A 26,572-nucleotide genomic window follows, 5' to 3' on the forward strand; every position below is an offset into this window, starting at 1 on the left:
GATCGATCAACGAGACTAAACCCGAGTTTATAAAATTACAGTCAGCAAGGTGCCTGCCATTGGCTTGATAATACAAGTTCATAACGAATGAAGCATGGTGAACTCGAGTGTTGGGTTCGAAGCAAGAACCTTTCGGGTTAATCGAACTGCAATTCAATCGACTGCAAATGGATTCGATGTTGGCAGTCAGTGCGGAGTTGCTGGCTAATGGATTCGCAATGCACCAAGTTCTCTGCAAAAACATCATGAGATATAGTGTAATAAACAAAGTTAAAAGTGAAATTCAAGTGAAATCTATTGGTTTAAACCGGTTTTGTTTGAGAATTGGGTTACTTGTTCATTAGGCATCGTTTGAGAACTTCCTGCATGAACTCAATCAAAGCGATGGATTAATGATTCCAGTGAGAAAAAATTCATTACAATGTCGAAATTATAAGAATTTAGAGCTACTAATAAGGAAAAATTACCCGAGTAGAATACGAAAAACGGAACAAAGAGGGAGAGAATTGGAACCGAAAGCACTGGTTTAGTCATTTGGTGGGAAGTCAATATTGTAAGAGAAAACATAGTTCTAAGTTCAAGAATTTGATTTTGAATGTTAATCTCCAATTACCGTAGTTGTTTTTAAAAAACATTGGTGAATGTTTATTTTCAATTTCCCAACAGATTGAATGGTTAGGTAATGCTCAATGTTCACGTTTATGTGATCCACTCAATATGCATGCATTTTGAGTCTCTTTCCGAAGATTTATGGATTACCAAATCCTCTATTTAGAGTTTATAATTTGAACTTCATTGTCTGATTTAAAAATTTTATAATATGATACTTTTGGTAAAAAAATAATTGGAAGAAAAATGAAATTTGAAGTAAATACAAAGACTCTCAAAACCTTCATGATATGGTGTAATTTTATTCAATTAAAGTTAGTGTTGCAACCATATATATATTATATATATAAAGAGAGAATTATAATATTTAATCTATTCTTTTATTCAATTAAAGACTTAGCTAGAAATGGGTCAAATTTGGTGAGGCCATGCGGTTCAAAGCCGGATCACAAATTTTCAGTGAAGGTGAGCTTAACTATTTCGGCTAACCCAAGCTTGATCCATGAACAAAGCATATTAGTCATATGAGTTTGCCAAGTTATCTTGACAAGTGCCATGGGTATCGGGTCGCTCAATGAGGTGGCCGACCAGTTGTACCCAAGAAGGCAACCGACCCGTTGTATTCTAGAGGTAGTTTCAAACCGCCAGGTCTAGCCGATGACCCAGAGGCATTTGCTGAGCCCAAGGTTAAGGGAATGGGAGGTTGGCCATGTTTTCAATGTTTGGATTCTTTGTTCAAGCCGTTGTGCCTGGTATGATAAGTTAGAAGGATGCTTTAAAGAAAAAAATAATGAACGTTAGTAGAGAGATGAAATTATGGCATACAGAGACGAAATTCCAAATTTGAACATCATAGAGGGACCACAACCGTAATTCGACCGAAAGAAATAATAAAAGAATGGTAAGCGTATGCTATAACAATATTTATATGTATTACATAAATTACTAAAGCTTTATCAACTTTATGAATGATGTGGTTTAATATTACAAAAAGGGGAAAAAAGATTTCACCAATGCAGCTTTAACTCTGCCGTAATCTTCAGCTGTAAGTATACTTTTGAACTATTAGCAGTAAATGTATGGATAAACTTTCGCTTGTAATCCCTGTTGATAATATTATACTCGCTCGAACGAAAAAGAAAAACCTCCAGAACTGAAACTTAAGTGCGACTTCCGGCTGCCCTTGCTCTAGCGACGGATTGCACGTAAAGTTCCTCGTATTGTGATGCTGAAGACTCCCAGCCGAAATCTATATTCATGACCTTCCGGACGAGTTGTTGCCAACTCTCGTTGTCAGTTTTGTAGAGACTAAATGCACGCTCCATTGCACTGTTTAGTCCCTGTCAGTTATAATGAAAAGTGAAACGGTAATATCCGACAGAAAAAGAGGGCGATGCATGATGCTAGGATAATTAAAACTAATTAGTGAACTCGGAATGCTAGTTAATTATGTCTCGACAATAACAAAATTATGATTACCTGTTCATCAGCAGTCGTAAATGTAAAACCATTTCGGTATTGGTTAGGTATTGTGTCATCGTCAACATCGAAAACGCTGCAGAAAATAATAAAAGGAATAAGCTTAGGACTTTTCAGACAAGTAACTTCATGTTAGAGAATTGCCATCAATGATCAAGGTAAAGTAGTTCACCTGTCATTTAGACCACCGGTCTTTCTTACAATCGGAACTGAACCGTATCTCATTGCTATCATCTGGTACGAGAGCAGGAAAGGGAAACTTAAACGGAGGCTTGGATGTTTATACGGTTAGCAGTAACAAGCATAAACAAACAGTTTTGGTCTAGTTTTCCGTTCAACAAGATTACTACTTAAGGTGAAGTTTGAACCATACCTGTGTAAGGCCACAAGGCTCAAAAATAGATGGAATTATAAACATGTCAGATGCTGCATAAATGTATCGAGAAAGAGACTCGTCGTATCTTAATATTAACCGGATGTGTTCGTGATTTTGAAATTGGTTTGCAATACCCTCAAACTCTCTCTGCAAAAGAATCAATATAAAAATACATAAAGAATCACACTCGACTAACAGTGTCAATAATAGATGGAACAGGAAAACGATTTAACCTAAAATAAAACAAGGACTATCGTTGTTCGATGCATGAAAGAAGCCTGAAAGGAGATTTTAATGCTCTTAGTGCTTTCTCTTGTGTATTATTTATAGATCATTAATCAGCGTCTCCATTTTAATACAGTATTAAGTAAAGATGCAGTCATTTCTGTGCGCCGTGTTTCCAGTATGTCTCAAAGTCTAATAACAAATTAAATCAAACATAAAATAATGGAATGCGGACAAAATTACTTCGGTCTTATCCTGATTGAAGAGGCCTTTTGGTAGTTTCCGATTCATGTTATAATCCACTATAAACAATTCCTATTTCACTACAAGTCAAACCCTTGAAACTATCCAGGTTCAACTTCAACGTTACAGTGAACATAGACAAAACAACACTAGAGATATACCTGAATGTGGGGAACTGGACTTGAACCAAGAAGCACAAACTGACCACCCATCTCCAATGTCCGATAAATTGCATGTCTAATTAGGTGCACGCCCTTTTGTGGTACCAATCTTGTAATGCAGCCGACCTTTTTGATAATTGAAAAAAAAACCATAGTTGGAATTCATGAGTTACATTAACTAATGCGTAGTCGGTTAACAAAATAAAACGAACTCCTTTGATGCAATCTTATCAGAACCAAAAGGTGTCCGTGCATTACAGCATCACACAAAAGATTGTGTAGAGAAAAATATAAAACATCTCAGTATGTTTATAAAAAGAATTGAGAAATAAAATTACCAGTGGCGTACGATCATCAGCAGAAGAAAGTCCCAGAAGCCTTCTCATGGAATCTTTATTTTCTTCCTTTCCTTGCAGATCGTTAGCGCTATACTGTACTTTGAGAAACATATCGGTGGCAGGATTCCAAGATTCAGTATCGATCCCATTTAAGATTCCCAAGAATTTTTTTGAGTAAAAATTAAGTGTTGAATGGAGGCCTCTTCCTCCCTTCAAAGAAAAAAAAGTGATTTTTATTAACCTCAAAACTAGAATTGTTCACTGAAAAGCTACGAAATATTCATACCTCAGCGGTTCGAACCTCTTGTGCATATGTAGGTGATACTGTTGTCACTATGTTAGAGAACACAATTGCACCCTGAAAGTAAGGGAAATTAGAAAAATGATTAGATTGAAAAATATATATATTTTTCATAGACAAAAAAGAGATTGCAGCACCTTAATAGGATTGACCCTATCATGTGCCGAGTTGTCCTGCATCCTATCGGGTCTGTTTAGCTGGTAGACATCCAGACCACATGATGCCAATTCTGAAGCAGGTGCAGTCCCTTGGTACTCGAAATTGTGGCAAGTAAAACATATTCGAGCCGAATTCAGACCTCTTGGAGCATACAAGTCCCAATAGAGCGGTGCCTAAGAAAGTAGTGAGAAAAACTTCAGTGCAACAGAACAACAAATCCGGTGCCAAAAGAAACATGAGGTTGAACGTCATACAACAAAAGCCGTCTGCCAATCATGGCAGTGAATTATGTCGGGTTTCTTGCCAGCTTGAAGAAGCAACTCAAGTGCTGCACGACTGAAAAATGAAAAACGTTTGAAATCATCTTGCTCTCCGTAATATTGCCCTCTCCAAAAGAACTTGTTAGGATGATGTGGCTCGATAAAATAAACAGGAAGCCCTGTGAATTAAATCCCACATTCAGCATGCAAAGCTAATAACAAGGCAAGCATGCTGAAGAGAAAGCAAAATAATTCACCTTCAACAGTACCGGTCCAAACTTTATTTTGAAATAATTTCCCATCAAAATATGAGTTTACCGTCGCGTCTAAGGCCTGTTCAAAAAATTAAAATCACTGACATACATGGACCTATTATATGTAGTACTTGTCAAATCTCCACTATACTAACATACCCTTAAGTCACGAATAAGGTCATGTTGCATACAGTCGTATTTTGGAAGAACAATCTCCACAAGGTGTCCTCTCTTCTGTAATGCTTTGCCAAGACCAGTCACAACGTCTCCCAAACCACCAACCTGATAAAAAACAGATGAATTAAAAATGTACAAATGTTCCTCTAACTTGTATTATAGCATCAATGGGAATGCAACATCAAAAATGGAGACGGGTTAAGTGTGCCAAGTTGAAAAAAGAAAACACTAAAAAGGATTAGACATCTATATAATGCACATTCGATAACCATTAGCCATGAAAGAAGCAAAAATGAGGGGGCTAAGACTTACCTTAGCAACCGGTGCCATCTCAGCGGCTATATGAATGATATGCAATCCTGGACTAAAGATCAACAAGAAAGAAAAGTTTTAGTTTTTTCCTTTATTTTTGGAAAAAGAAAACAGAAGTAATGCAGTAAAATTGACTGGTTAAAGATCAATACCTAGGTTGTGATGGTGTCAACCGGAGAAAATTAGAAATAGCTTCATCCTCCGTCTTTTCTTTGCATGCGACATAAGCATCACAAATGCGTCGATCCCTCTTCCACACCATTTCTCTCAACAGCACTGCCTCATTGTTTGATAGTTTCTTCTCAAGCACCCAACCATCAATAATAAGCAATAAACGGCTCCAAAATTCCCAAGGCATATCATCAACTGGTCCATCTAATGTCCCTTCCTTGCTTTCTTCTTTCAAACGATTAAGGGTGGCCTGAAATTCCTTTATAGATTCTTGATATAATTGGACATACGAATATATCTCTTTATCAGACTTTTGAAGACGCTCCTCTAGTAGTTTTATCTTTTGCTGCATAAGTTCATCATATTGTTGGATTTTCTCAGATGAGGCCTTAAAGAAATTAGCCGCTTCAAGAGATTCTTCCAATTTATCAACTTTCTTTTGAAGATCCTGGTTTTGCTGCAACACTAAAAGGGCTTGATCAGCCTCTTTAGTTGCCTTATCCAGCAAGCGTTGTAAATTTTCTACCTTTTCCCATAGGTCCTTGCATTCAACCTTTAGAGTAGAAATATTTGAATATTCTTGCTGAGAATCTGACAGTCTAGACTCCAACTCCTTCACAGTAGACTCTAGAAAAGTGCGTTCATTTTCCAGTGCTACCATGCGTTCATCATTGTTCTCCAAATTGCTAAGCATTGACTTAAGTGCTTGGATGTCATTTTTTAGGGCTAGATTATCTGTTCTCAATGAATCAACTTCCTTTCTAATAGAATGAACGTGACCATCACGTGCAAAAAGTGCTTCCTCATTAGACATTTTATTTTGGTTCTCATGCAACTCAAGCTCACTCTTCCCAGAATCACCCCTATTAATCAACTCATTTCGCAACTTATCTAACTGGCCTTCAAGTTGTTCTACGTTTACCTTTTCTTCAGCTTTAATCTGTGCATTAGCTTCAGCTAATCTCATTTCCAAACTGTTAATTTCACTCTGTAATGTCTCCTTCTCACTAAGAATCTTATGAAGATCTTCTAGTGCATGAACCCGAGCTTGATTGAGAAGAAGAATATCTATACATTTAGAAACATATATACACAATCATTTGCAAATATATCCCTTAAAAAAAATAGGATTCTAATATGACTACCATTTAAAAATAAATTTAAATAATTCTCAACAGCAATGTATCCTACTTCTTTCTGCAGTTTTTATCATGCTTATGAGGTCCTCTGGTTGAACATCTGCGAGCTGCTCTCCATTTATGGCCTGCGAAACAGAAAATGGCTTATCATTAATTTTTAAACCTTGAATTAATTTTTTCCCTCCGAAGAAAACAGAAGCAGGTGACCATATATCTAATAGTTCCAACACTTGATATCTCCATATATCTAACCTAAAAGAGAATTAACATTATAATGACTATCAACCAGAGAATGTAACAATAAACTGCCCAAAAGAAACATCCATAGTGAGTTTTTCTATTTAGAAAGTTCATCAAAATCCTAATTAACAAACTTCGACAAAGATATGATCATTCCATATACTGCCTTGATTCTGGCATTTATCCACCATCATTGAGGACACATAATTACCATAATTTCTGAAACACAAAAATTAGGCATTGACGAATGTGTTCTTCCCACTTCGTCTTTCATGGAAATGCACACGAAGATAAACAAATCAAATTAAAATATCTATGCAGCATATAGGTCAAAGAAAACGAAACAGCAGCATTCAGATTAACTACAAGCTTATCAATAAATGAAAGTACCAAAGCTTTTGATAGAGCCATCTGTTCATCAGCATGCTCTACTTCTCTGTTACTCTCAACAGCAGAGACGGATAATGTGCCGGAATTCTTTTCACCGATATGATCTACATCTCTGTTAGTCTCAACAGGAGAGGAAGATAATGTGCTGGAATTCTTTTCATCAATATGCTCCAAATCTGCCCTAGTGTCAACATCGTCCTCAAAAGTTTTCTCATGATTAACGATATGCTCCACATCTCCATTATTAGGAACAGAATGTTCAGGTTTGGATTCATCATCGCTGTTCGGCTGCAACTTTGCTCTGGTTCGAATCCGCTCAAAAGGAGGTTTCTTCCCTAGTTGTCTTTTATAATGTAAACTGCATAAAGATATACACACATATATATATTAATGCGAGCATCAAAACAAGGTGATCATACAAGAGTAGCATCACATCAAATATCAGAATTCATTCCAAGTTATTGATTACATATATATAAGATGTAAAAATTGACATTAAGTTGTTCATGAAATAGCATATCATCACAAACATTTTTTCCTCTGTATTGGCATTTAAGGGAAAATGCTAACCACGCAATACTCTCATAAACATTAGGTGCCAATCAGCGGTATCACGCATTGCAGAATCAAACTCTAGCAAGAAATGTCTACTTTTTGCTAAAATAAGGCCAAAAAATATTTTCCAAAACAAATTCAACAGCTAAAAAATTAAGAAATTAGTTAAAAAAACTATGAAAGTTTAAATAGTAAAGTACCTGAGTCTCCGTTGCTGTAATTTACAATAAACTGGAAATGAGCGACGAGGAGCCGAGTAGAATAGCCTCAGATTTAAATTCTTCTTCAGACCATCAACATCCTTATTACTTTTATTCAAACCGTTAAATCCATAGTTGAAAAAGCACATCGAACACTTCGCAGCCATAATTTTCTCCATGGAATTTTTATTTTTGTTTGGAACGCGAGAAGAAGAAAGTAAAAAGAATTTCAAAATTTAAATAATAGAAAGAATCACCGTTTTCTTAGGATCAATGTCAAGTTGATTTCTCCAACCTGAAGCGTAGCATAATTTAAAAAAAAAGTAATATTAATATAATATTGAAAATGCTGTGATTTTACCTGACGAGTGGTTACTGTGGAGTCTTCGCATTGAATCTGAATCTAACGGACGATGATTATATTATTTTCTGATTTTTGTTTCGGTGCGAGTGTTTTTGGACACTTATCCGAATCTGACGGTCGAGGATTGTGGGCATCCACTGGTTTCTGATGTGATGATTGGTGAATGGTGATGGGATGCTTTAGCACGGTAAGTTTTTGTGTGAATGATATTACTTCTATTTGTATGTGGCATTTAAGAAGCTTAGAATTTTTAGGAGAAAATGACGGTATTTACATTCATTAACTAAACATAAATTTTAATTTGGAATTGAGGAAACCAAGGAACATTGCTTAAACTTATGGTTTATAGAAAACTTGACCCTAACGTGATTTTTATTGTAATTTGGAATTGAGGAAAACAAGAAAATTTGCATTTGGCATTTCGAATTATGTCTCAAAGAATCTACATTTTCATCGATGAATGACCCAAAAAAATTACAAACAAAAGGAAACACATTATATGCAAGTTCTTTTTTCCCTGCAATGTAACACCAGAATGTAAGAGAAAAATAAGATTTACTTCCTCCTGCCTGGCTGTTCCATATCGTAGATGTCCACGAAGATCTAAAGCCGAAGTTGCTACGAAAAATCGAGGCTATTTGTACTAACAATCGTTGGAAACATACGTATTTTTCTTTTATGTTCCATATTAACTCGATGTATCGTGCTTTCTCAGGCCTGTAACAGTGAAATCAATATATGTTGGTTATGAACAGAGAATCACTTGCTCAGACGAAGCTACATTATCGTAAAAGTTAGTTAATGCTTCATTGGGATTAAGAGCTTACAGTTGAATGAGGAATCTGAAGGATAACGAGTGAGGTGCAGTACAAACACAGGGAAATGGCTACTCCAGCTATGAAATTATGTAGTAGTCGTCGGTTGTCTTTCGTGGGTATGAAAGCAGACTTAAATGTATTTGTTAATTCGAATAATCGATGAGATACCTGCAGAAGTGCAAGATGAAAGGCAAATGAACAAATCGAACCATTGGCGAAATATGGAAGGCCGGAGAAAATTTTCTTACCAAGACATAGATGGCAGTTGTGAGCATGAAGTTGAGCAGTGGATATTCCGGGATAAATGAAAGAAGCCATTTGGGTTGTCCGTTAGGCATGTCTGATCTGCATGCATGCATGAAATTCAATTATGAAAAACAAGAAACTTGATCAGGTCATAAATATCGATTTTGAGGAACAAATTTAAATGACAAAACATCGATCGGATCACAAACCTCAACCAGATATGAAACTGGGAAATGTAAGTCTCGAGAGTTATCTTGCCGAGCCACCTGCGAATCAAGAAAATGTAACATAAGTAGGTTAAGTGAAAAATAAACCACAATCTTGTGAGGGCAGGGATTGAATGGATTAGTTATAGTCCAGAGGAATACGCAAAGAGAGTCAAAGAGTAACTCCTAAGCTGCTGAGTACAATTCCGCAAGCAAATGTAGACGCTAGAATCAAAAGAAAGCAGAGAAGAAAATAGTAAGATCCCGAAAATCGAACTAAAGTGATTCGATATAACTCTTCGAAAGCAAATTAAAAAAGAAATCGTTCAGACGCACGTTATGGGAATCCAAGATGTGTAGGGATGGTATTTGTTGTATGTAACCTTGTCCAGCTTGTAGATATATTCGTACCACATATAGCCAACCTAAAGCATTTAAGAAAATATACAAAAGAAGAAGAAGCTTCCCTCAAAAACCAAAAAACATGCTCGAAATAATAATGATCAAAAGATCAGGCAACTCACGAATAAAGAAATTGCGGTAATGCTTGCTTTGATTGAGGATTTTCTCTTGGGTTCACATTCCTCCAACTTTTCCATCCATTTCTCGACCTAAGATTCAAAACATTGTAACGAGATTGTTACTTGTGCACCAAGAGACATGACTTTCGGGTAACTAACAAGTTTTAACAACTTACATTAGGATGATAGTAGGCATATATCATTCCGATTATCCATATATAGCGGTCAAGACCAGATCTAAAATGCCACTCGTGCAACCGAGGGAGATTGGGTTTTGCAGGATCTGTATAACCTGCCATTTGAAGGTAGAAAAAGATAAGATATAACAGCTACAACATATCAAAGCCAAGAAGAAGAAACTTCACATTAGTTGATTATAAGGACAATCTTTCTAAGTTTCAGATAAAAAGTAGAAGAAAGTAGGTAGGTTGCTGACCTAAAAGGAAAGCCAATGGACTCCAGAATATGTCAAAAAATCCGGGAACTTCCCAAATAAAGATAACCGTGAGAAAGCATGCAAGAATTTTCATGGCCATCACTGAAGGATTCTCATTATACTTGTTAAAAATCCCAAGAGCTCCATACACCATCAGGGTGAAAAGCGTGTGCATTGGGCAGATGTAGTAAAGCATATAGTCATTGTTGAGAACAATGCAGCAAAACGCCACAAAGAAGTTTAGTCGCCACATCATCTGCATCAAATTATGCGAGGATCTCAGGTTCATAGATAGGTATAAAAATATGAAGAACATCTGGAGTGCTGATACGGCATCACAGCTCAAAGAGAGAATATTACCTGGGCAAAACGAGCCAAACTGAAATCCTTTCTAATATAATAGTATGAGAAGTTGCCAAATCCAGTCATCCAAACATATGCAGCAATGAAGATGCGAATAGCATTATATATCTCCATTGCAGCAAAGTAATGGTACATGAGAAATAGGACCTGTTAAATCAAAATAGACATGTAAGTTCAGTTGATAAAACTCCAAAAATAAAACTATTTGGTGTAGAAGAAAAGGTCAGTGGATAGCATGGATTGCAATGGAACAGCAAACACAAATAATCTCGTTATCTGATAGAGATAGAAACTGACCAGTATCAATCAGTGCAGATCTAAAGAATGTCTAACGACAAACACTCACCTGCATCCATCCTTTCCATTCTTCAGTCTGATGCCTACTAAGGTAATGCATGGCCTTTCCAGAGAAGGCTGATTTATCATTATGTTTCGTCAAAGAAGTCATTGCTGAAACTACGATGAGAATTGCATAGAGGAAGAGGAAAAGGTCACGGTTGTACTTCTGCATAATGAAACACACATAAGAAATACTATAAAATAGATAAATAATGTCCTGCAGTGTTCATCAACATGTGAAAACAAAGCACTCAACCTTGAATATAAATCCATTTAAAACCATATAAAGAGAGAAAAACTTAGGCATCAAACATGTCCAACCACAAGAGAAGAAAATAATTTCAGCCTTTCAGGCAATGCATTGCATTTATGTAACATTGAACTATTACCACACGGACATGGTGTTCACAAACAGCTTATTACAAATTAATATCCTCCCAAAGTTGAGTACTCAAGGAAGGATGCAAGTACAAAGGTAAGAAATAAGATTGTTTATACAAATAGCATTCACCTAGAAGGAAAATATGAAGAAAAAAAATGAGCTCCAAGGGTTCTGGAATGAGAAATTGACTTTCAGAGCTTTTACAAAACTAGGAAACCCGAAACCCAAATTGAATCTTCTTTTTTCCATAGGGAAGGAGAAATCAATAAAGACGGACAAGAAAGTAAGATGAGATCATGACCAGAAAGCACTAAAAAAATATGATTACATGTGAAAATGAAAATCAAGACCCTATTAGGCATGCAGATGCAACAGTATACTTGGAAAGCTTTTATTAAAAAAAAGAAAAAGAAAAAAAGAGGAAATCATGAAAAACAAATTACAATCAATAACACAAACAAGAAGTACTAAAGCACCTTGGTAGATTCTCCTAGTAAATTTGTTCGGTCACATATATAGAAATACACTAGGATAGCACCAAATTCAGCCCTGCATTAGATTGCATAGTTAAACATAAGACGAAAAAGAAATCTGACAAAAAAAACTGTATTTCTGCACACGACTAACATTGCTCTCAAAATTGCTCGATTTTCAAGCAGAAAAGAGTCTTCCATAGTCAAAAACCTGGAAAATCATAAGGAAATGGTATGATAAATATAAAGAGTTTGATAGTGGAAAACTCATTACAACACTGAAACGAAAAGAAAGCAACCTAATCAAGTTCGTTTTGATGGTTGAACTATGGACTTTAGCAGATACTGATCTAGTGAGACCTCCTTCAAGCAAAAGAACCCGATCATCATCTTTAACTGTCTCATATCCTAATTCAGTCAGATTATTGTCTGAATGGCTGAAAATTGAGACTCGGTCGTTAGGATCAGCAAATAATTAAGTCAATAAATCCAACAACTACAAGCCTTATCAAATTAGTGCATCCATTTTAACTCCTAAGAGAAGCATTTTTCTTACACTTTAGAATGAGATGCAGATTTCTTGTACTCTAAGAACTCTGAATATATCCATGCAATGAAAACAGGAATAACTCCTAAAAGAAAAGACACCTGCAACATAATAAAAAGATGTTTCATTAAGTGTTTCAGGCAAAATTAGTGCATACAACAAAATAAAAGTTGGCATACACGAATCAAATATACACATATAGGTCAAAGAACATTAAAAGAAGAAAAAACAGAAACCCCTATTGCAGGTAAATTGTTGAATGAAAATAAGATTCCTGTTGAGATCCATTAATTGGCCGAGTGGCCAAGGATGCTCATGTTGTCCCACTTTATGTGGGTTCGAATTCTGGCATTTGCCTTAAGAATGTAAATACCTCTCTATTTGATAAAAAAAATAAGATTCCCGCAATAAATGCAAATAAGTTGATCTCACCGAATATAAGTACATTTTCAAAAAACTTTCCCAATAACTCAAGACTAGTATTATCACAGTCAAGCATAATACATTAAATCATTCTCTAAGCTGAGACTGAGCTACAGGCCTTCAAATCTCTTCACACACAAAACCAAGCACACATTTAAATACAATATAGTAAACTTTATGAGAAATGATGATGCTTGGAACAGTATAGTAAAAAAAAGTACAAAATCTCAATAAAAAAATAACAGAATTCAAATTCAGTACATAGAAATCACAAAGTCAATACTAGCAAAAAACTACACACGTGCCAAAAAAAAGCCAGCTCAATGTTCATCTCAAAAAACTAAATTTAAACTTAAGCAGCAACACTGAATCAATAAAAAAAATCAAAACGGTACCTGTCCAGGCGTAATTGGTCCAGAAACCACCATTTCTTCTCCGGATCAAACAATAACCTTCTTCAAGTGTAAAATAAAAAGGAAATCATAAAATATCCGTAAAAAACGACGACGAGGAAGAAGAAAGAAACATTACCGAAGAGAGAGAAGAGCAAATAGCGTGGAATAGAGAGCAGTTGAGCTACGAGGTGATCATAAATACGATCACCTTAAAACAAACGTAATAAAGCCAAATCGAAGATTCGAAAACAAAAAAGGGGAGAATGGGATCTATCAGCCAGCAGCTTGGTTGAAGAGTAAAGAAAAGGTTTCAGATGTGACGTCGTTTTCGCCTTCTGCTGTTGTTGTTGTTGGTGGTGGGAGGTTGCTATTTTGCTTTCAGCTTTGGCTTTGGGCGTTGTGTAAATGTGACGTTGGAGAGAAGAAGAGTAGAAGCCAGTAAGAGATCTAAGAAAAAAAATGAGAAATACAAATTATTCAAATTTTAATTGAAAAAACTATATAGTATAATAAACAATATATTGATGGTAATTTATTTTTCGAATAACTTACCAACATATCAACACTAATACATCTAATCACATCAAAATTTTACAATATATTTTCCATAAGGAAAAATCTAATTTTTCTTATTAATTTATACACAAAAGAAAGAAAATTGTTAGAAAATCGGGTTTATAAAATTAATAACATCATTTTGGTCAACAAAATAAATTATTAGAATTTAAAACATAGATGTATATACGTAAACACAACAAATTATTTTTTTAAAGATATCGAACGAATATGTAGAAACAATATTTAAAATAAGTTTTGTGTTAGAATAATATTATTGATCGATATCTTTTTGACAAGAATATATCAAGGGAAAAATATTTTTAAAAATCTGTTTTGTAGGACATTTCTTTATTAATATTTTTAAAATCGTTTTTTTTTCTGTTTTGAGTGTATGCAAAAGTGCAAATTAAGGAACCTTACCTAATTCTTATGTTATTGTTATAGCGGGCTGATTTAAACTAACTGTTATTTTCGATCATTATTATTTGGCTTCATAATGTTTTAATATTGGGTTAGGTAATTAAAAATGGTATGGTTTGGTAATCTTACAATTGACAATCTAATCGAAACGGAACTGATTAAATGCCAGCATCAGGCCCTTTGCAATATTTTTAAAAGAAATATTCATTTTTACAATATATATTCTATGTATTCTATTTTATTTAAAAATATAATATATTTAATAATTTATATTGTGATATAACATATAAATTATAATAACTGGTATTAAAAAAAACTATCCTGAACAACAATTATATTCATTGATTTTTCCCTTATTTTCAATCAACTGATTATTTAAAGAGCACAAAAGGACAATGACACATGCTAGTCTACTTGCTGAGTTTTTTTTATATTGTAAACAAATAATTCATTTGCCATTATTAATACATGTAATTATATAGGTAAGGGATATTTTTATATATAATAACAGTTTTTAGTCTATTAATTGATTAATTCGAATTAAATTAACTACTCATTCTATCACCAAAACATTTATCTCTATTGTTTTTAATATTATTTTTAAATTTTCTTTTAAATAATATTGCATCAAATAATAACAGTAGATATAAAGTTCTGCGGTCTAATGATAAAACTGAATAAGATACGGTAGGAAAACTAAATAATCCAAATTAGATATAATTGTCGGATATAAATATGTATATAATTTTTTCCATATATTTAGAAAATCGTATATTTTTATATCATATATATAGCATACAAATATCAAATACAAATAGTTAAAGAAAGCTAAAATCCCCAATGTGCTTATATACATAATATATACTACCAATATGTTTATATATGTGCTACCAGCAGGAAGATTTGTCCATTCCATTTCTTCAAGGCAACCCACGAGTCAAGTTGCAGAACAATGCATTGGCCTGTTTCAACCGTAAACAAAAGAAGAAGAAAAGTCATTAAATCAGAACAGCAGACGATTCATCGGCACGGATGCACGAAAGCTCAAACCAAAGATGAATAAAGGTTCGTATAAACACCGATGCTTGCCTTGAATTCGAACTATGAACAGGCTCGACTTCAATGATTTAATGCCATCCTTGACTCTTCCTATTGCAACTTCTTTTGTATTGTAATGAAGATTTTTTAATCTAGGATAGGTTGCATACTAACGATGATGACTGTTCTTAAGATCTTCTAGGCTTATCCTTCCGCATTTGCCGGAATCGAGCCTGTCGAATTTTTCGGAGATCTGCATAATGTCTTTATCTGATACCTTCCCTAATTCCTTGAGCTTGTATATGAGAAACTCGGATTTGCTGAGTAATTAAACCGATATTAAACTTGATAACGAATTAACAGCAGATTAGAATCTTACAACGGCAAACAACCTCGATAAACCGTTGAATCAAAGTACCGTTATGTATCTCAAAAGCCCCTGATATGTAAGAAAAAACACAGTTCTATAATCTATTCTAGGCTTTGGAAAGATACCATTCGGGACATTATCTAGAACATGTCATGAAGGGTAATGAAAAGAAAAGATGGTTATCGTAATTCGATTGAGAAGATTGTACTCCTGAGAACAGATGTTGAAACTGTATCAATGTATCTCTGAGGACCTCATATATAAGAAAAAACACAGTTCTGTAATTTGTTCTATGCCTAAGAACTACACAATTTGGGACATTATCCTAGTATTTTTTAGGGTAAAGTATAGTAATGGTCACTGAACATTTCAGAAGCTTGCATTTAGGTCCCCCAACATTTAAAACTTACAATACAGTCCCCCAACATTTATTCCGTTTGCAATATGGTCCCCCAACTTAAACCACAGTTAGAAAATTAGGATAAATTATATAAATGGTCATTGAACTTTTCAGTCACTTGAATTTAGGTCCCCCAACTTTTAAAACTTGCAAAACAATCATCAATTTCATTCTAAACCCCAATTTCCAAAGTAATTCAATTTTATTCTAAACCCTAAATTCCAAGATACTTAAATGAAATTCAATTATGTCAAAGTTATTATTATTTAATTTCATCTTATTTCATGTGATACGTATTTTTTATATAAATATAATAGTATAATTCTTATCTGTTGAAGAAATTTTTTAATTAAAAAAAGTAGTTAGGATATAAAAGAGGTTGAAAATAATTCGAATTTTAAATTTATAAAATGTTATTTTTGACGTATAAATAAAAGTGTAAACTACTCGGTTGACAACTTAACTATCTAGCCCTTTTTACTTTTGTCATCGATCTTTTAAATTTATCAATCATACCACATAATTATTTAACTGTTTCAACTAAGCCACTAGTCGTTACCAATTGATAAAATGATGATGTGGCAGTTAAAAGGAATTGACATTATTATACATTCAGTCTTTATTATTTATATAATCAATTTGGTCCTAAATTAAATAAAATTTAATAAATTAATCATTTAATTAGGATCTGACATGTGTTAGCACAGATCATGACACGTGTCATTGGTGACACGTGTTACCACCTAATTATTATATGCTATCAATTTGGTCCTAAATTAAATAAAATTTAATAAATTAATCATTTAATCAGGATCTGACATGTGTTAACATGATCATGATATGTGTTATTGGTGACATATGTCACCTCCTAATTAGAAGAAAATTAAGTACAAAGAAGTAAAATTTGGGTCTTGGGCAAACTCAAACCTGAGTCACGCAAATGAAATATAGTGTGGAGCCACTAAGCTAACACCATCGTTTGTGTTAAGAGATATACAATAATACATATATAGTATGACCAATGCCAGAAAAAAAAGAATATAAGTAAAATGGAAATAATGAGATTTGAACTTCGGCAAAAAATTTGAAAGCAATAAATGATGGGAAAATATTATATTTTTTACAATAAAAAAATATATATTTGATAAATTGTTTGATAGATTTAATATATTTTTTAAATATTAGTTGATACAATATTTTAAAAGAATAAATTTAAGATTTATATATTTTTAAACTAAATTTAATAATTATATTTTTCATATTTATAATCATGATATATATATAATCTTAAGTTGAGTATTTCTAATATAATTAATAATTTTAATTTTTTTAAAAATAAAATATTCAAAAAATATAAATGATTCATACATTAATATATGAATATTTTTTTATTTATACATCTAAATATAAATATACATTATATAAATATATTTTATTCGTTGTGTCTGTGCCTTGAACTCTTTCTTCAAGCCTATATTACCTTAAATTGAAGTATTTTAGAATTTAATTGAAGTATTTTAGAATTTAGGGTTTAGAATAAAATTGAATTACTTTGGAAATTGGGGTTTAGAATGAAATTGATGACTGTTTTGCAAGTTTTAAAAGTTGGGGGACCGAAATTCAAGTGACTGAAAAGTTCAATGACCGTTTATATAATTTATCCTAATTTTCTAACTGTGGTTTAAGTTGGGGGACCATATTGCAAACGGAATAAATGTTGGGGGACTGTATTGCAAGTTTTAAATGTTGGGGGACCTAAATGCAAGTTTCAGAAATGTTCAGTGACCATTACTATACTTTACCCTATTTTTTAACATGTCCTGAAAAGGGTAATAAAAAGTGAAGATGAGTATCGTAATTCGATCGAGAAGATCATACTATGGAGAACAGATGACGAGACTGTATCAATGTATCTCAAAGGTCCTCGTTTATAAGATAAAAACACAAATTTTGTAATCTGTTCTAGGCCTCAGAAAAATACCATCTGGGACATCATTATACTGTTTTGAACATGCCAAGGGTAATCAAAAGTGATGATGATTGCCGAAATTCGATGGGGAAGATCATACTGTGGGGAGCAGATGCCGAAACAGTCGATGTAACTCAAAGGCCCTCACTTATAAGATAAAAAACGCAATTTAGTAATCTGTTCTAGTCCTCAGAAAGGTACCATTCCGAACATCATTGTACTGAGTTAGAACATATCAAGGAAAGGGTAGTATAAAGTGAGATGATTATCGTAATTCGATCAAGAAGATTGTATTAGGGAGAGAAGATGCCGAAACCGTATCAATGTATCTCAAAGGCACTCATTTATAAGATAAAAACACAGTTTTGTAATCTGTTCAAGGCCTCAGAAAGGTACCATTCCAGACATCATTGCACTGAGTTTAAACATATCAAGAAAAGGGTAATCAAAGTTGGAGATGGTTATCGTATTTCGATCGAGAAGACCATACTATGGAGAGCAGATGTCGGAACAGTATTTCCCTCACACTCGCCAAGTTTCTGTATCGGTTCCAATACACCAAAAATGTCAGCTAATGAACTAGAAGACAGCAAGTTGTTGGGGAAAAGGCGTAAATTACGATGATAAGTGTCTGAATCCATACATGAATGCCATACGACTACTCGAAACTTAACAAGAAGGAGATGCACAATTAGATCATTAACTGAAATTCATAATGACAGCATACCTGACAAAACCGTTGTTGTCGGTATCAGCAGCAAGGAACTGCGAGATAGTCATGTCCTGCCCAAGAATCCACTTGGCCATCCTCCTTTGCCTCTTAGCAACTCTAGCCTCGGCCAAATACAGAAACGCTCGGGCGACGGCCACCGTCGAAACGAGCAACCAAATGGAAGCGAAAATCCGACCAGGCAACGTCTTGAACGCCCTATCACCATACCCTACTGTCGTTACGGACATAACCGAAAGGTAAAATGAATCCAACCATCCAAGCCTCTCAACAAAATGCATAACACCAAGACCAATTCCAATGCAAAGAACAACAACACCTAATGCCAATCCAACCTTCAACCTTATCCTCATTCTCCCCTTTTTAACATCAATTATATAAGTAACAGCTAAATCCCTTCTATTTCCATCATGTTGAACAGCTTTCAGCATGTATTCCTCATGCAAATAAAGCACATAACCAACCATCCCGCTGAGCAAAATGTTGATGAATCCGAAACCGACCAACACGAACAAGATCGAGAACAGCTTCGTTGCCGTGCTATCAGGGGTAATGTCACCGAAACCAATCGTGCACATAGTGACGATGCAAAAGTACACAGCATCAACAACAGGATGTGTCTTGAGACCCAAGAAATCATGATGATTGAACCAATATATAACTACGCCCAACGACAAGTACACTACTTTAAGGATAAAAGCTTGTCTTACAATAGATTCGGAGCCAAACTTTGGCGTCGGGATCGAAGGGTTGTTGTTGATGGCATCCATTAGAACAGCCATTGCCGGTGCTGTTTTGCACCTGTGGAGATTGATTCTCCCCCAAGCGATGTTGGGGTCCGGTGCCATCGGCGAATTCGGTTGGTTTTGAAGTAAAAAAGATTCGTGGAGGGTCGGGATGTTTTCCGAAGACGATGAACGTTGTCTCGGTGTGTTGAACGATGACGATAATGATTCGGCGAGCGAAGGGAAATGGAGTTTCGAAAGCGGCATTCGTTTTCTGGGACTTGGATACTGTAACAATGGATCATTTTCCATATGAACGAACAAGATCGACTGTGAAAAATGAAAGAAAAATTGCAGATTCACAAAGAAAAACGAAGAACACAATAAATTTAAAAAGTAAAACAACAAATTTGACTCCGCGCCAGTGGATCGAGTCGATCTCTTGTTTTGAAAGAGTTTTAATATAGTAAAATGGCCATGAACATCGAGTACGTAAGCTTCTAATGAAAAAAAAAACAATAAGAAAAGGTCCAATAGGTCCACTCTGGCCCACACAAAGCCTTAGTATATTTAAAAATAATAATTAAATTATCAAATTTTTATATTTTAAAATTTTATTGGTTCTTCATTTAATTTTTCAATTCAAAATCATAACTGATCATCCGTTCAGGACACAATTACTTCAATTCCTCGATTTTATTGCTTGATCGAATACAAAAAAAATCATCAACTTAATTGACTTTTTTTCAGAAATTTAAAAGTTTTATAGATAGATTATTATGAGTTTATTCGGATTAGATTTTGATTCATCTAAATCTAATCCTAAAAGTAAAATCCTTCGTCCTCATATGATCAAATCCATGTTTAAGAGAATAATTTCCAATTCGAAATCTAATTTATTTTTTTAGGTTAAAACTCTATCTAACCCGATACAAACACTTATGTATATAGACATAAACTAACATTTTAATTTTTGATCAAAATGACTCATGTTAAATAAAAATGATTAATTAATAATGATTAATACATATTATCAATGTAGTATTTTTACATGTATTTAATTGTTAACAACCAATAATTTAAGATAATTATGAGATAATACATATTCATAATTTTTCTGAATCTATTAATAAGATACGTACCTCACAAATACAACTTCTCAAATATAAGATCTGAAATCACTAGATAACTTTTACATACAAAAACTTATTGAAGTCAAGTGACATAAATGTCTTATAACTCAAATTCAAAAATTATGAATACATTGTTATTGAAGTCGTACACCAAAAATAATCATACAATTTAATACATCAAATCTAACATCTGTAATCTCATCCTTCTCAATAAATCTATAAAAACCTTAAAGATAGTTACAACTATCAAATCTGATGTTAATAAATTGAGGCTTACAAGTAAAAAATAAATATTCAAACTATGCATTTTTCTGTTTTTAGAACTTAAATTATTTTTTTGTTAAACTAAAATTTTAAATTATTATATTTAAACATTTTCAGTCACGTCATTTTTTCTATTAGAAAAATATTTTTTGATTAATAAGATGTTACACGTCACACGGAATCAGATACTTGTTTTGACCCCAAAAATAGTTTAAGGACTTGAAGTAAAAAAAAGGTATAGTTTAGGAATTTATTTTGACAAAAAATAATTTAGGCACTTAAAATGATTACATATAATAGTTTAAGGATTTAATTTTATCAAAAAATATTTTGAGTACTTAAAATAAAAAACATAATTTGAGTATCTATTTTTAATTCAAACTATAAATCGAATTATTTCAAATTTAGAGAGACCAAGATACAGTAAAATTAACAAATTATATATAGTGTTTTTAATAATTCGAAAAAAAAGAACCCTCTCTCATGGGAGAGAGCAAGGATAAAACTTTAGCCAATATTATTTGTCAAAATAACGAACTTAATGTGGGGAAATGTGTTGTGGAATTCGGGTTAATTTCCACCTATAATAACAAATTCACCTTGAAAATTATTAACTAGGTGATTAGTGTGAAAACGATTGTACTAAAAATCACACCAAGGTAGATTCCCAAGAAAGAGGAGGGGTCACAATGGTCCATCTTAAAACTCACTTTCCTTAGACAGAACTACCAAGACAAGTAATTTTAATAGGATAATAATTAACAACAACTATACCCGACAATAGCTATTAAATAGACATAAAGAGAACACCAAAATTTAACAAGGTTAGGCCAAAATTATGCCTACCTCCTCGAACACTACTAAAATAATATTTCACTAGTAGAGCAAATATTACAAAGAGAAAGAAAGAATACAAATAGCCTTTAAAATAGAAGAAGGCTTATATTTTTGGGATGCTTAACTAAGGAGGAGGATGACTCTATTTATAACAAAATAATTTCCCATCCTCCTTATACAAAACCAATGTGGGATATTTGCCAAAAACCAACAAATCTTCACCTTGGCAAATTCCACACACGTCTCTCAAAAAAATCCAATCTTCAGTAGTGTCTACAAATTCATCTTTCAATTTGTAACAATATTGACCAAGTCTAAACAATGTTTAAACTTGACCGTAGTTACCGCTTTTGTCAACATATCAGCAGGATTCTCAGTGGTCCGAATCTTCTAGATTATGACTCCACCTTCTTCTAGAATCTCTCGTACAAAGTGATATCGAACATCGATGTGCTTCGTCCTTGCATGGTAAATCTGGTTCTTTGCTAAATGAATAGCACTCTGACTGTCACAATGCACTTTGATGTGCTTATGTTCCATTCCCAATTCACCAAGCAACTCTTGAAGCCAAATTGTCTCCTTCACAGCCTCTGTAACTGCCATATACTCTGCCTCTGTAGTAGACAAAGCCACTGTTGACTGTAAGGTGGACTTACAACTGACTGGTGCCTTTGCAAAAGTAAACACATAATCAGTAGTTGATCGACGCTTGTCCAAATCACTTGCATAGTCTGAATCACAATACCCAATTACACACTGACCATCTTGTTTGTCCTGCTGAAAGACCAAACCAACATCTACGGTGTTCAGAATATACCGCAGAATCCATTTCACATCTTGCCAATGCTCCTTTCCAGGATCATGCATATACCTGCTAACAACCCCAACTGCATGTGAAATATCGGGTCTCGTACACACCATTGCATACATCAAGCTATCAACAGTACTTGCATATGGAACCTTTGACATGTATTCCCATTCTGCATCATCCTTAGGTGACATGGATGCACCGAGCTTGAAATGAGGAGCAAGAGGTGTACTAACTGGTTTTGACTTCTCATTCATGCCAAAACGTTTTAGTACCTTCCTCAGATATTCTTTCTGAGACAAACAAAGCCTTCCCAATTTCTTATCCCTTGATATCTCCATGCCTAGAATCTTCTTTGCTTCACCAAGATCCTTCATCTCAAACTCCCTGTTCAATTGAGTCTTTAGTTTCGCAATTTCTGTCTGACTCCTGGAAGCTATCCGCATATCATCAACATAAAGAAGAAGATATATATAGGATCCGTCTTGTAGCTTGTGTAAATACACACAATGATCATATTTGCTTCTTTGTGTACTTCTGCCCTATCATAAACTTGTCAAATCGCTTGTACCACTGCCTTGGAGATTGCTTCAATCCGTATAGCGATTTTACTAATTTGCGCACCATCTCTTCTTTTTTAGCAACTTTAAATCTATCTGGCTGAGTCATGTAGATTTCCTCATCCAAGTCTCCATGTAAAAATACAATTTTTACATCCATCTGAACTAGTTCCAAATCCAACTGTGCTACCAAAGGCAAAAAAATTCTAATGGAGGAATGTTTTACAACTGGAGAAAATACTTCATTATAATAAACTCCCTCCGTTTGAGCGTAGCCTTTAGCCATCAATCTTACTTTGTAGCGGATGTTATTCTTGTCAGGAAATTCATCTTTCTTTGCATATACCCACTTGCACCCAATTGCCTTCTTTCCCTTCGGAAGACTAGCTAGTTTCCACGTCTGATTCTTTTGAAGGGATTGCATTTCTTCATTCATGGCGATCCTCCACTTTTTATGTTCTGAACTTTGGACTGCTTCATTAAAAGTGGTAAGCGATTGACAAGATGACAAGCATAAACCAAAGCCTCAGCCCAAAATTCTTTGCCTAACCCAGCATTAGATAACATACACCAAACTTTCTCCACTAATGTCTGGTTCATACGCTCTGCCACCCCATTCTTTTGTGGTGTACTTCTGACAATGAAGTGCCTGATAATACCTTCTTCTTCACAGACTTTCAGAAATGGATCATTTTTGTACTCTCCACCATTGTCTGTACGGAGACGTTTGATTTTTCTGCCTGTTTGAGTCTCCATCATCTTTTTCCATTTAAGGAAAAATCCTAGCACCCCATCCTTTGTCTTCATTGTATACATCCAAACTCTCCGGGGAAAATCATCAACAAAGGTAACATAATAGTGTGTTCCTCCCAATAAAGTTATCTTGGAAGGCCCCCATACATCTGAATGAACATAATCCAAAATACATTTAGTATCATGGATTGTTGTTCCAAATTTCACCCTCGTCTTCTTCCCTTTGATGCAATGCTCACAAAAAGCTAATTTACAAGCCCAAGTACCCTTCAATAATCCTTGATCTATCAGCAATTTCAAGGATTTTTCACCAACATGCCCCAAGCGCATATGTCATAACCTGGTTGCTTCTAACTCCTGTTCATCAGTAGAAGCTGCCACTGCTGCTGTCCCAACAATTGTACTACCCAGAAAGTAATACACATTGTTTCTTTTCCGGATTCCCTTCATTATCACCAGTGCACCAGAGATAATCCTCATAATCCCATCTTTTTCCCTCACTTCTAAACCTTTTGACTCTAAGGTTCCACAGAGATGAGATTTCTCATTAAATCTGGTACATAATGGACACCTGTTAAGGTTCTGATTGATCCATCCTGATTCCTCAAGCGAATTGAACCAATCCCAAGTGTGTCAAGAGGAGAATTATTTGTTGTATAGACAATTCCACCTTTTAGTTCTTTAAAATCAAAGAACCATTCTCTATTGGGGGTCATATGGTGGCTACAAGCTGAATCTAACAGCCATGAACTAGAACAGCTGGTTGATGGCATAGCAGCGAATGTGAAATCTGAATCTGCATCATCATACTCGACCACATTTGATTCTGAGACAGTCTTTCCCCTTTCAGGTTTGCCTTTGTTCTTTAGCTTGGGACATTCTTTCTTCCAGTGCCCTTTTTCTCGACAAAAGGCACATTCATCTTTGCTCAATCTGGACTTTGACTTCGATCTCCCTCTCCTTCCTTTATTCTGACTCTTCGAACGGCCTCTAATAACAAGAGCTTCTGCTTCGACACTTGTGTTTTCTTGTTTGTCTTTCTTTCTCAATTTATAACTATACAAGGCAGTAGTTACTTCACTGAGAGACACATCAACTTTCCCATGAAGTAGAGTAGTTTCAAGATACTCAAACTCATCAGGAAGTGATCCTATCAACATCAGAGCCAGATCTTCATCTTCAAAAGTCACGTCCATATTCATCAGATCAGTCATCAGCTGATTAAAGCTAGTAATGTGATCATTCATAGTGGTACCTGGTACATAGTTGAAGCGGAACAATCTCTTTTTCATGTAGATCTTGTTCTGACTACTTTTCTTCAAAAAATTCTCCTCCAGTGCCTTCCACAATTTACTTGCAGAAGTTTCCTTAGAAAATGCATACTTCTTCTCTCTAGAAAGACACGATCGAATAGTACCATATTCCAATCTATTGATCCTCTTCCATTCTTTCTCCTCAACATCATCTGGTTTCTCTCCTTCAATAGCAATGTCTAGACCCTGCTGAAATAGGGCATCTAGAACCTCACTTTGCCACATGCCGAAATGGATGATGCCATCAAAAATCTCCACTGCAAATCTAACATTTGTCACAGCTGTTGACGACGATGTGGACGTTTTTGTTGCGTCCGCCATTTCTGCTACAAATTATATTTAATAGCTGTCAATGCGGAATGCCAATTATCCCAAGAAAATTTTTTTGATGTGGAAGATCAGCCTAAGCCGCAACCACAGAGCATACTAAAATAAACCAAGAGCTCTTATACCAATTGTTGTGGAATTCGGGTTAATTTCCACCAATAATAACAAATTCACCTTGAAAACTATTATCTAGGTGACTAGTGTGAAAACGATTGTACTAAAAATCACACCAAGGTAGATTCCCAGGAAAGAGGAGGGGTCACAATGGTCCCTCTTAAAACCCACTTTCCTTATACAAAACTACCAAGACAAGTAATTTTAATAGGACAATAATTAACAACAACTATACCCGACAATAGCTATTAAATAGACATAAAGAGAACACCAAAATTTAACGAGGTTAGGCCAAAATTATGCCTACCTCCTCGAACACTACTAAAATAATATTTCACTAGTGGAGGAAATATTACAAAGAGAAAGAAAGAATATAAATAGCCTTTAATATAGAAGAAAACTTATATTTTTGTGATGCTTAACTAAAAAGGAGGAGGGCTCTATTTATAACAAAATAATTTCCCCTCCTCCTTATACAAAATCAATGTGGGATATTTGCCAAAAACCAAGAAAATGTAGGTTCCCCGTGCCCGGCAGTAGAAGAGGAAGGCGGTGAAAATGATGGTGAAATATGACGGACAATGAAGGGGTAGAGGAAGGGATGGGGAAAGCATGAAATGAGAGATGATATGATTATGTGAAGTATTAGTTTGTTGGGTGAACTATACGAATAACCCTTTTGTTTAAAAGTTAAAAACGTTTGGTCTCTTACATTATTAGTTGTGAAGTATTAGTTCGATGTAAATCCATTGACCGTTAACCTATTAACAAAGTCTGAGAAGAAGAAAAAAAAGAAGTAGAAGACAAACAATATGATTTTTTTTAAGAAAAAGAAGAAGACGTGCAAGTTGGTTTTTTTAGTTTTTATTTCAATTTTATGATTTTTTTGAAATTTTTAATTGTCACGTAATATTTATGTTAAGGTGTTAACGGCATCTAATGGTTGAGGGATTAAAATTGAACAGATCGATAATGTAACATACCAAACACATTTAATTTTTTAATCAAAGAAAAAATCAATCATATTGAAAACAAAGGAGATTATTTGTATAGTTTACCCCAGTTTATTTGATTAAATTTAATATTTTTGAATTTATTCAAACAAGTAAGGGTGAGCAAAACTCGACTCGACTCAAAATTTTATTTTTAAT

General features: G+C 34.4%; 3 protein-coding genes across 3 annotated transcripts; all 3 read right to left on the reverse strand.

Annotated features, from left to right (window-relative positions):
• Window positions 1–1,562: 1,562 nt before the first annotated feature.
• Window positions 1,563–7,950, reverse strand: LOC120119548 (probable starch synthase 4, chloroplastic/amyloplastic). The gene is made up of 17 exons (XM_039139366.1): window positions 7,590–7,950; window positions 6,939–7,192; window positions 6,835–6,872; window positions 6,257–6,329; window positions 5,047–6,133; window positions 4,895–4,946; window positions 4,565–4,687; window positions 4,409–4,484; window positions 4,146–4,330; window positions 3,870–4,064; window positions 3,718–3,789; window positions 3,432–3,641; window positions 3,094–3,219; window positions 2,462–2,611; window positions 2,261–2,322; window positions 2,089–2,164; window positions 1,563–1,949 (listed from the first exon to the last, which is right to left on the reverse strand). Exons 1-17 carry the CDS (start codon window positions 7,766–7,768, stop codon window positions 1,770–1,772), a joined length of 3,138 nt encoding a protein of 1,045 aa, XP_038995297.1. The 5' UTR covers window positions 7,769–7,950; the 3' UTR covers window positions 1,563–1,769.
• A 682-nt stretch (window positions 7,951–8,632) lies between these two features.
• On the reverse strand, window positions 8,633–13,216 carry LOC120119913 (protein REDUCED WALL ACETYLATION 3-like). Its single transcript, XM_039139702.1, has 16 exons — window positions 13,103–13,216; window positions 12,294–12,385; window positions 12,037–12,174; window positions 11,892–11,948; window positions 11,741–11,813; window positions 10,890–11,048; window positions 10,541–10,690; window positions 10,181–10,436; window positions 9,921–10,036; window positions 9,748–9,834; window positions 9,560–9,648; window positions 9,386–9,448; window positions 9,227–9,283; window positions 9,020–9,116; window positions 8,781–8,939; window positions 8,633–8,670 (listed from the first exon to the last, which is right to left on the reverse strand). The coding sequence occupies exons 1-16, from the start codon at window positions 13,133–13,135 to the stop codon at window positions 8,665–8,667; spliced, it is 1,632 nt and encodes a 543-aa protein (XP_038995633.1). The 5' UTR covers window positions 13,136–13,216; the 3' UTR covers window positions 8,633–8,664.
• A 2,071-nt stretch (window positions 13,217–15,287) lies between these two features.
• On the reverse strand, window positions 15,288–19,624 carry LOC120120009 (two-pore potassium channel 3-like). Its single transcript, XM_039139773.1, has 2 exons — window positions 18,585–19,624; window positions 15,288–15,438 (listed from the first exon to the last, which is right to left on the reverse strand). Exons 1-2 carry the CDS (start codon window positions 19,622–19,624, stop codon window positions 15,288–15,290), a joined length of 1,191 nt encoding a protein of 396 aa, XP_038995704.1.
• Between the last annotated feature and the right edge of the window lie 6,948 nt (window positions 19,625–26,572).

This window comes from Hibiscus syriacus, unplaced genomic scaffold (genome assembly GCF_006381635.1).
Source record: "Hibiscus syriacus cultivar Baekdansim isolate YM2019G1 unplaced genomic scaffold, ASM638163v2 tig00110332_pilon, whole genome shotgun sequence".
NCBI classification, from domain to species: Eukaryota; Viridiplantae; Streptophyta; class Magnoliopsida; order Malvales; family Malvaceae; genus Hibiscus; species Hibiscus syriacus.